Source organism: Piliocolobus tephrosceles, chromosome 19 (assembly GCF_002776525.5).
Source record: "Piliocolobus tephrosceles isolate RC106 chromosome 19, ASM277652v3, whole genome shotgun sequence".
NCBI lineage: Eukaryota > Metazoa > Chordata > Mammalia > Primates > Cercopithecidae > Piliocolobus > Piliocolobus tephrosceles.
Genome location: NC_045452.1, coordinates 8,442,694 through 8,454,229, shown reverse-complemented (window position 1 = coordinate 8,454,229; position 11,536 = coordinate 8,442,694). Strand labels below are relative to the sequence as shown.

The 11,536-nt window shown below is 45.9% G+C and overlaps 1 protein-coding gene across 1 annotated transcript; it reads left to right on the top strand.

Moving 5' to 3' along the window:
- The first annotated feature begins 385 nt into the window (after positions 1-385).
- On the top strand, positions 386-10,874 carry LOC111525380. Its single transcript, XM_023190760.1, has 2 exons — positions 386-629; positions 10,786-10,874. Exons 1-2 carry the CDS (start codon positions 386-388, stop codon positions 10,872-10,874), a joined length of 333 nt encoding a protein of 110 aa, XP_023046528.1.
- Positions 10,875-11,536: the final 662 nt, after the last annotated feature.

Sequence of the window (11,536 nt, the reverse complement as noted above, 5' to 3'; positions counted from 1 at the left end):
CTCTCTGCTCTGCATTAATGCCTCCTGCTAACCAGAGCCCATGCTCCACACCAGCCTCCCTCCCTCCCACTCAGCCTCCCTTCCTGTTTACACATTCTGTAAAGTAGGAATTTGTTGTGGCCTCGTGAAACCTGGTCTATTTCTTTCCTTCTTTATTTTTTTTAAAGAGGCTTGAGACTGTAATTCGGTTAATTATTTCCCAGAGCCCCGGTTTGGTGGCTACAGCACAGCACGAGGCAGAGGAACGGAGACAGGTCCTCGGAAGCCTCTTTCCAGAAAATCTAATTTCATCATTGAGAAATCTTCTGTCTTAAACAGCCTCCGCCACCGCCATAAATTTACATATTCTATATGCCGCCGGAACGGAGTGGGCCCTATTTGCATAATGCTGCTGGAGGGGCTCACGCTCCTCTTGAACCTGAATGTAGCAGGAGCGAGGAAGCAATTATTAAGCTGTAGACGTTGGCAGGGAGAGAGGCCTCAGATGGATTTCGACTCCAAACCTCATTCGCCTGGGCTGCTCATTACTGAAGGCCTGGATCCCAGGCTGAAGGTGGATCTCAGGGCTGAGAAAAATCAGTGTGAATTGCTTTCTCCAGGTTATGTCTGCAGCCAGGCCGAGGCCAGATGTGGATGAGTACCTTTGGTTTTCCAACGTCGATCATTGGAGCAAGTGTCTCTCTGCTCCCAAGGGGGCAATTTGTTTCTTGGACTGTGTTGTCACTTTGCCTGTGCCACGCATTCCTGCCCCTTTCCCTCACACACCTCCAAGTACCTACAAGACAGGTCAGCCAGGATTTGCTCACTTCGTGCCAGCAATCTAGCCTAAGCCTCTTGGAAACGCTTAATTAACAGAAAGGGGTGTTTAACAATGTCCCAGCTGGAAAATGGCAAGTGGAAACAGGAATTCTCTCATGCCTCAGTGGTCCTGCTTAAAATCTACCCTTCACCATCCATACTCATGCTGGCTAGGAAGTTGGGCATCTTTCCCTCTGTGGGATCTCTGATGGGACAATCCAGTATTTTGGGGCTCAGGGTCTCAGCACTGGGGTCATTTGGTGTTCCAGGATACATAGGTCACTCTGTACAGTTTCTGGCCCTTCCAGAACTGTGGGCTTAGCCTCCAAGTTACTTTATGTCCTGCCACTCCCAAACTCAGTACCCCATGGGTGCAAATGGCCACCTTTGGTTCTGTAGGGACCATCTTGGATTTTACTCTGTAAGGCGCCATCTTTGAGACGGAGTCTCGCTCTGTCGCCCAGGCTGGAGTGCAGTGGCGCGATCTCGGCTCACTGCAAGCTCCGCCTCCCGGGTTTACGCCATTCTCCTGCCTCAGCCTCCCGAGTAGCTGGGACTACAGGCACCCGCCATCTCACCTGGCTAATTTTTTGTATTTTTTAGTAGAGACGGGGTTTCCCCGTGTTAGCCAGGATGGTCTCGATCTCCTGACCTCGTGATCCACCCGTCTCGTCCTCCCAAAGTGCTGGGATTACAGCCTTGAGCCACCGTGCCCAGCCCATAAGGCGCCATCTTGGTTTTTACTCTGTAGGGTGCCATCTTGGTTTTTACTCTGTAGGGTACCATCTTGGTTTTTACCCCATCTTGGATGTAAATGGCCTCCTATATGCCTGATGGTGTTCAAAGAACAGGTCCTGAGCCTAGGGCAATTTTTTGGTGGAACTTTAAGCCCAGCCTTTCCTGATAGTTTTTAAACCAGGTGAATTCATGAACCACTCAGCTAGAAATCTACCTGTCCACTTTCACAGGTAAACACCATGGGCCTGTTTGCTAAGTGATACCAATAAATGTGCTAGGCTTACACACTTATTGACTAAATGAAACATTATCAGGCAAATCATGATCCACTGATGGAGGAAAGATCACCAGCGCTTTGCCTCTTATACTTAATAATGGATCATGTAATTTTAATTTTTCCAAAAAGAAGTTTATATCTGAGAAGTGGAAATACATTTGAAAACACCAGTTTCACTTCTGGCTGACTTGATGCTCAAAATTGGTGGATTCACCAGCCCAGAGATGACCCATGGTACTAAAAGCCCACTCCTTTCCAGTATTTAAACAGTAAGCCATTTGTTGGAAATTTAAAACAGCAGATTCTTTGCTGAAAAAAAAAAAAATTGCATATCTCCACTGACTAAGAGGTGCCATCTCCTCAAAAGACCTCAGTATTTTGTCCTCGGCGAGAACTGTCTCATTACAAGAATTTGGAGGGAAGTCACTTTTTCCATAAGACTGCATCCAACATTGAATTATTTCTCCAAGAAAAGGAGATTGTTCCTGATTAGCCAAACTCAGGACTCTAAAAACACAAAACGGTGACTTTTCCAGAGGAAACTATTTGGCTGCATAATTGGAACCAGTGCTTAAGAGCCACAGATAGTCTCTAAAGTTAGATTTCAGGATGCAGGCGTGGGTATGTACTCAAGCAAGACCTTGACATCTCTAAGCCTCAGTTTCCTGATCTCTAAAGTGAGGATAATGATAGTACCTTCTTCAATATCGTCGCTGGAGGGATTAGATGAAATGATGCACAGCAGTTGAATCACAGAAAGGTTAAATAACATGCCTGAAGCCAGAGGAAGTTATGATACAGGCATACTTTGAACTCAGGTGTGTGCTTGTTCAGCCATCATGTTGCATGGTGCTATCTACCATGGTACAGGTATGCTGATGACTGGTACTTACAAAAACCCAAAGTCATACCAGTTGGCTTTCTGGGCTGAAAGCCCAGACAGAAATAAGTGGCTATTTCCAAGCAGAACTAGTAAAGACCCAGTCTTTCATTTTATCTGGAAGGCCCCCGTTGCTTGCCATGCAAGGTGGGTTGCTGTGGTAAAGGCAATGGAAGGTGAAGTGACTATCAAAGAGAAGAGTTTACTTGTAAATAACCTCTCATCACAGTTGACTCCTTTGAGTTATCCAGTTGCCTGTACCTTGATTCCAGGCTGCATTAAGGATCAGCCATGTTTCAAGAGCTGGTGGCTGCCCTCCCTGCATGCCTCTGATGAAGTTGCAACTTCTGAGGGCAGTTCCTGGTGACAGTAACAAGCAGTGCAAGGTACCAACCAGCAGGACAGCACAAAGTAAAGGGAACAGTTGCACCATGTGAAAACACAAAAGCTCACCTAATTAAGAACCAGCAGTGTTGTAATTGTTTGTTTGACAGTAACTCCTAAACCTGAACAGGTGCCAACACCATAACCCAGAGATCCCACATTGGGTACATACCCGACAAAAATGACGGCATATGTACACTGAAAGACATGTGTGAGAATGTTCTGGGTGCACTCCTCTAATCCCTGAAACTGAGAACTACCCAAATGTCCATCAACAGTTAAGTGGATACATTATGCCATATTCCCAGTAAGGTGTACCGTATGACAGGCTTGGCAAATCCAGCCAGTGGCCAAATCCAGCCACCTCCTGTTTTGTAAATAAAGTTTTATCAGACACAGCCGGGTTCATTCATTTATATATTGTTGATGGCAGCTTTTGTACTACAACAGCAGAATTGGCCCTTTCCAGAACAAATTTACCAACTCCTGCTGCATAAGAATGAAAATGAGCAGTCTATAACTTCCCTGCGAAACGTGGCTGATTTTCACAAACATAATATTGAGTGAAAGGAGAAAACACACACAAGTATCTGTTGTGCAATTGAGTTTACATAAAGTGCAAAGGCAGGCAGAACTAGTCTGTGTTGCGAGAGGACAGAATAATGGCTATCCATGAAGAATAGTAACTGAACTGGGCGCTGGGAACATTCTGATTCTTAATCTGGGTGCCGATTACGTGGGAGTTCATTTTGTGAAAATTCATCAAGACGTGCACAGCGATGTCTATGCTTTCCCTCACGCACGTTGTTCGTCGATAAAGATTTAAAAATAAATAAAAAAAAGAAACGGTGGGTGTAGATGGTGATGCCAAGTATTTTCTCAATGTATTTCCTGGACAGAAAGCTCAAATAACAGATTGTCAAGTTAGAAAACAGATAACTTTAACTTTTACACATGAGCACACATTTATTCATTCACTCTACAAATGTTTATTGATTACTCACCACGCGCCAGGTGCTAGGGAATCGGCAGTGAATGGAATGGAATACAGCTCCTGCCTGCTTGGTACTTACATTCACGCTCACACACACACCTGGGAAGCCCCACACGGGTGTGCACCCACACTTCCCGGCATGGACCTGCAGACACATGGGCCGAGGACCTGCATTTGCAAGTGGAGCCCTTCTCAAGCAAGCACTTTTCAGAATCGTGCTTTTCCTCCTCTCTACTGTAATCACTGCCTCCCTCATCCCATGGACATAGGAACTGAGGAAGGAGCTTTTTACTCTACATCGCCCAGAGGAACCTGTATCTTCAGAGTGCTATAGGTCTGTACGGGCCTGGAATCCATAGTTTAGACCTCAAAGGGTAATGAGTCAAACCAGCTTTCCCAGGTCACATGGGCCTCTGAGCTACATGGAGGTCAAACAGCAGGACACCCAGGCCTGAGTGAGGAGGTGACCTTGAACTCAAGGATGCCCTTGGATGCTCCTTGGATTTTCTGCCGGGCTTCCTGCACTCAGTGTGGTTCCCTGCCACCCATGCATGTGGTCACTAGAGCCTTGCGACCCAGTGGCCAGGGTTTTCCCACATGTGAATGAATGGCATGTTGAGATGGCATACTTGTACCTCATCTTCTTGAAAAAAAAAAAAAAAAAAAGGCCGGAATGATAGAGCTGGGGATTCATGAGCCCAAGTCCTGCATGTTGTGAATAAGGAAATGGAGGCCGCACCGTGGGGAGGAGCTTGCCCAAGTTCTCCTGCTCAGCCCAGGCCGTGCCTGCAGGACTCCAACCAGGAGCCCGTCCCTTACTCTAGGTGAATGCTTCACCGCTGAGGTACTCATACAGAAAGGGGACAGCTGGTCCTTCTCTAATGGCCTCATCACTTAGATCAAATCCACCTCCTTAACCTGGAAGATGTGACTGCACGACCTGGTCCCTGCTCACCTCTCTGACCCTCATCTCCTGCCACTCTACTCTCCTCTAGCCTCCTTTTTGTTCCTCCAACATCCCATGCTCATTCCTACCTCAGGACTTTTCCCTCTCCCTGGAGCACCCTTCACTCTGGATCATGAGGTTGGCTCCTTTGATTCATTGGTGTCTTAGCACAGATGTCATCATCTCTCAGGGAGGCCTTCCTCAGTCACCTCATCTCAGCAAGACACCATCTCCTTACTCTCTATCCCCCTACCCTTATGTAACTTTCTTCACAGCCCTCATCACCATCTGAAATCATCCCCTTTATTTGACTATTTTGTGAGCACTATCAGGGCAAGGATTGTCTTCCTGTTCATTGCTCTATCCCAGTGCCTCCAAGAAGCTTGGCATGTAGTAAGCATTTAGGATATGTTAAATAAACAAATGGAGGAAGGAATGAAAAAAAGCATCTATACTAGATTGCTCACAATGCAGCCACATCTCTGAAGGATGCAAGCTCTCCTGGCCACTCTGATTAAGACATATCCAGTATCAAGAATAGCTTTTGGATTCTTTGTTTATGAAGCATATTGACCATGGCTGAAGGGACACTTGACAGCAATTTGTGTTTACATCTTTGATCAATAGGCATCTTACTGCTCACCCCAATGCAATCTATTGCTTATGGTTATTAATTATGGTGCTTTCCTTTTCTTGCATCTCCTTGATGCCCATGAGGTCTGTCGTTCATCTTCTACTGTGGGGAGTTCCCAGGTCTGTAGTGGATGCTGAGAAGGAGTCCCTGGTGTTGTTTATTTTCCCCGCCCAATGTTTGAACCATAGTTCTAGACTCTGCCCCTCTCTCTCCCATGTGCACCTGTGAAGAGGCTGAGTTGGGGACATTGTGGGTAGAGGGCACAGTAGTTCCGACCTCAACTCTGTCCTCCACTCACTGTGTGTCCTTGGCCCCATCACTTTCCCCTCTCTAGGCCTTGATTCTACTTGCCTTCAAAATGAGAAGGCTTTTAGAGACCACTTCAAGTTCTGAAACTTTGGAATTTTTCATGAATAGTCTTCATGCTTTTAATACCGAGTCCTGCCATCTTCTTCGTTGGACACATGGTCCATTCCTATAATCTCTGAATTGCATCCATTCACTCATTCACTCAACAATAACTCATGCGTTCAGATACCCACCTAACAGATACTTTTTGGGAATCTTCAAATGTCCCTATGAAGCACCTGGGATATACTTAGCCACAGTTACTGCTAAATAAAAGGCACTCAATCTCCCCTTCTCTGGTTGTTTAACGTAAGCTTCCCAAGAACTTTGGGAATAGAACTGTAACCTACTATTACACAGATGAAGAAACTAAAGCCCAGCCTGGTCAAGGACTTGCCCAAGGTCACACAGCTAATGAGTGGCTAAGCCAGGATTTGAACCCAGAGACATCTGGCCTAAACTTTGTAATCCGGCCATTCCAACTTGGGATCTCAACCCTAAAATACCATCCATTCTGCCCCTTTTTAGGAGAGATCTCTGGAGGTTCATTTAGCCACATGCCAGTGTTTCTCATCAAAGAGAGAACCATTTTAAAGAAGGACAGTGATTGTTATAACATTGAGCCAAAGCATCCATGGCTTATAGCCCGGGAGAGTTCACAAACTGGGTCTAATTAGTTGCCACCAATTAACATCGAATCACCCTTCAACTGGGTACCACAATCATCTCAAAATCAAGAAGACAGACTACCCAGATCGTACTTAAAGAAAGAGGCTACGCATCAAATGCCATTTACTATGCTAAGCAGATTCCTTTTTCCTACAATGTGCTGATTTTGAGACATGGAAATACATTCAAATTAACCCCAGAGCTATTCCTCTTCTAAATTCTCCATTTAGGGTTGACTCCATGGCGCGTGATATTACTAATTCGGAGCTCCGGGAAGGCATGCTGATTGCCTTAGACGTGGGTAAGGACTCTGCTAACATATAGTTTCATGCCGGGTGGAAATCAGAGTTCAGGATACATGCTCCAGCTCCCAGAGCAACATGGAAGATCTCTCTTACCCCCACCGCAGGACCCGGCTCCAATCAAATCCATTCTTGAACTCATTAAACAAATATTTATGGCCAGGCATGGCGGCTTGCACCTGTAACCCCAGCACTTTGGGAGGCTGAGGTGAAAGAATAACTTGAGGCAAGGAGTTTGAGACCAGCCTGGGCAACATAGTGAGATCCCATCTGTACAAAAAGTTTAAAAATTAACCGGGCATGATGGTGCATGCCTGTAGTCCCAGCTACTCAAGAAACTGAGGCAGGAGAATTGCTTCAGCCCAGGAGTTCGAGGCTGCAGTGAGACAGACAACCTGTCTCTTTATATATTTATATAGCACCTACTATGCGCTGGACACTGTCCTTGGTGCTGGAGATGTGAGCTAGGGCAGAGAATAAAAGATAAAAGGTTCTGCCTTTAAGATACTTATATTGTAGTGGGAGAGACAGATAATAGTAATAATAAATTACATATCACATTTGATAGAGAAAAGTTCTACGAAGCCAAGTGAATCAGGGTCAAGCAACAGACTATAGTGTATGGCAGAGATTGTGATTTGAGATAGGGTTATCAGGGAAGATCTTGTGGAGAAGAAGACAAATGAACCAAAATTTTATTCCATGGCTCCTGAAAGAATCGGAGGAAAGGTAATGGGGCCTCCAACCATGGCAGAAACGGTGGCAATGCAAGGGCAGCTTGAAGTCACAGAATATTTTGAAAGTAGAGTCCACAGTGGTTGTAATGGAGTGGAAGGTGGGCAGTGGAAAAAAGGGAAGAGATAAAGGTGACTCCAAGGTTCCCTGAGCACCTGGGAGGGTGGATTTGTCATTACCTGTAATGGATACACCTGCTAATAGAATGAGGAGGATCGGTTCCATTTGGGGCACACTCTGTTTGAGATGCCTGCACGACAGTCACATGGAGTTGTCAAGCAAACCAGGTATGTTCCCTGTAGATCCTGCTCCAAGTAAAGTCCATTATGGCCTTTCATGGCCCCTGCTGTATGTTTTGTTCACACCAAGCCTCTACCTGAAGGGCCCTCCCTCATGTCAACAGGGGCAATCCCTGTGTTTGCCTTCCCAACTAGTCCATGAACCTGGAATCCTGCTCCTCTTCAGAAATCTCCTAGTCCCTTTCTGTGTGCCTTTTCCAGGCGTTTTTTTCTTTCCTACCCAGCTGCTAACAGGCAGATGAAAGAGGAAATATTTAAGGGTTGGCAAGGGCATGAGGGGAGGCCCTGCCCTCATCTCTCACAAGTGACCAACTCTTTCCTTGGGAGTATGCTGACCTGCCTTCTCCCCTGTCTCCTGAGAACCCCAGTCTCTTCTTAAAAGCCGCAGGCCTTTTCACAGTATGCCTTTATCAATATGATTCCAATAAACGTTTCAGTTCCGCATATAAATTCCAGTGCCTGGCTGCCCAGCGGAGGAGACCTGCTCAATGAGTAGACCATAAAGATGTAATAATGCAATTAAAAGGTATGGCCTGTCACCCTCGTAAAGCTGGAGATCAATGCGGGGGTGAGTGGGGGAGCTAAAGGCAGCAGGGAAAGGAATCTGGCTTCCTTGCAGTGCCTGAAGGATGAAGAAACAGAATCAGGGGAAAAAGTACCTGGCTGGGCCTTGGGGAGAGGTTTCGTCTCTGGCTTGAGGTCCTATCCTGGGCCTCTAACCTCCCCATAGAGGGTTAGATGTTAAGAGACATGGGTTCTGTCTCCAGGCCAGACTTAGGAGATTTAAGGCTTTAAACATGTCTTTTCTACTCTATAAGCTTCAGTGTCCTTACTAGTAAAATGGGTGTATGATAATACTATCTCCTTCACAGAGCTGTTGAGATAGAACAGATCCAAATAATTTTAGTGCCAGAGAGGTTCTGAGTTCCGGGGCTGCAAACTCAAATACCTACAGGGGCTGGACAGAGGTGCACATGAGGGAGCGAGGTGGGCCAGGTGAAGAGAAATAGGGAATGATGGAGACTGGGGCACAATAGGCAGTGCAAATCTCATTGAAAGAAAGCAGCACTACCCTTTCCCTCCTGCCAAGGCAGGAAGTCTGATGTCATGCAGGTATGTCAGCCTGGTGTCACCAGAGCTCATTTTTAAAGAGACGCAGAATTTGGATGTGAGACCTCAGAATGTTCACAACTCTACATTAACAAAATGTCATCACATCTGCTGGCCATATACAGCGAGGGGCCTTCCATTTTCCACTGTTCCTCTGGGCCAACTCACTTGGGCGGCGATGGGCCTCTGCTAATGCATGACGCCACATTCAGTCTGTTTGTTTCCATGCAGGTATGCATGTAGAATTATCACAGCACATAAACTGTGGCAACAAAACTGCCCAAGCTCACCTCCCAGCTCTGCATTTGGCTGACTGTGTGATCTCTGGCAAGTTACTTAGCCTCTCTGTGCCACAGCTTCCTCAGGTGAAAAGTGAAGTTAGGAGCAATTCCTACACAGAGCGTTGATATGAGGATTAGGTGACCCCTCCCTGCAAAGCACTGAGGACAATGTCTTGGTGCTTTCTCCTGAAGGTTGTTTTCATGGATGCACAAAGGTGCTCATGCTGGGCACGTGGTTCATGGCCTGCTGCTCTCAGTTCCAGAGCTTGCAATGACAACCTGTCATCCCTCCCCAAGTGCATGTCTCTTCCCAAGAAGGGAACCACCCTCAAACCAGAAACTTGGACAACCTCCTTCTTCTCCATCACCTGCTTCCTGTAAGAATTCCCCCGTAACATTCCCTGGGTCTGACTGGTTCTCTAGGCCTCACTGCCACCATCCGCCTCTGTCTCAGTCTCTCTCCTGACTGGTTTTTCTCTCTCTCTTGGCTCCTGCATGCCATCTCCACTATGGCTACCCGAAGGAGCCCTCAAAGTCACACATCCTCCCACCTTTTCGCTGATGCCTTTCAGCGCCCAGAACACAACACGCTCTTTACCACCTTCATGGCTGTGCTTTGACTGTTTGCTCCACCTGGAATGCTGTTTCCCATTTTTCCACTTCAGGTTTGCTTGGCTAACTTCTACTCTCCTTCAAGGTGCAGCTCAAGTCATTCCTCCTCCAGGCAGTCCTCCTGAATCCCTTTACAGTGTTCAGTGCCTTCTCTGTGCTTTTATGCCTCTGGGTTCTATGAAAATCCTGGAATTAATCACACTGAATTTTCACTGTCTGTTTGCATGACTATGTCCCTCTGCAGCCTGCAACCTGGGAGGACTGGGACCCTGTCTTATTTATCCCTGTGTATCTCCTGTGATTGGCACAGAGAAGAATGTACTTGTTGAATGAGTGAATGAAATGATTCAATGTTTGCTCAATGTGAAACGTTGCCATCAGCATCATTAAGGAGACTGTTGCAAGACAAGTTATAAGGCTCATATCACAAACAGGTCCTGGAGATTCTGGGTCCTGTGAGATCAAATCTTGAAGTGCGACTGGCATTTCTAGGAGTGGAATCCAGGACTCACACCCAGGACAAGCAAAGGTACAGTGGCAGTGAGATCACTACATTATGAGACAGCCAGCTCCACCTGAAAGCAGCTCTACTAGCTAGAAAGGTCTACATTGCCTCCTAGGTACTTCCAAAGCTTCTCCTTGATCTGGTCACTAAAGATGAGAGAGATTAGCTGTGTTTTCTCCCACCCATTCATATTGGCAAACACAAAGAGCTTAAAGGGGCAGAAGGGAGTGGGTGATACCTCTAACTGAAGTATAACTTGGGGCCTGTGAATAGATTTCAGGGGGTCTTTGAGCATCCTGGACAACTCATTGCTTTGCTCAGCCATTTATTCAACAATCACAGCACACTGGATACAGAGTTGAACAAAACAGATGGACTTCCTGCCCTCACAAGGATTACACTCTAGAGCAGAAGACAAACCTTCATCAAACAACAAGTAAATACAGACATGCATCATTTAACAACAGGGATACAGTTTGAGAAATGTGTCATCAGGCGATTTCATCATGACGCAAACATCATGGGGTACTTACACAAACCTAGATGGTATTAATATTTTTGCATATTTTTATTTACATATTAGGTTGGTGCAGAAGTAATTGTGGTTTTGCCTTTAAAGTAATGGCAAAAACTATGATTACTTTTACACCAACCTAATTTTTTTTATATGGAAAACCAAATGTTTCAGCACAATTACTGAATATCAATCATTTTCCCTACTTGATCTGCAATGTCAATATCAAATGCCATACATCAGGTTTCTATATATGGTCCATTATAATCTTATGGGACCACAGTCATATATGTGGTCCATTGTTGAACACTATTTTGTTATTCAGTGGATAACTGTATGTATCATATCCCCACTAAGGAGAGAGGTTAAGATGGAGTCACAGTAGTTGGCTTGGTCTGATAGATTGGGAATGGCATCTCTGAGGACTAGGGCTGAGAAGAGATGAGGACTAAAAGAAGAGGGGGAAGGGAGGGCCTCCCTGGCAGACAGAGCAGTGAGTACAAAGGCCAT

What these genes read in the sequence shown, in the direction of transcription:
- LOC111525380 (XM_023190760.1), top strand. Translation starts at nt 386, where the DNA reads ATGCTGCTGGAGGGGCTCACGCTCCTCTTGAACCTGAATGTAGCAGGA. An exon ending in CAGCCAGGCCGAGGCCAGAT is followed by an intron (nt 630 to 10,785) that starts GTGGATGAGTAC and finishes GCCTGTGAATAG; the next exon opens with ATTTCAGGGGGTCTTTGAGC.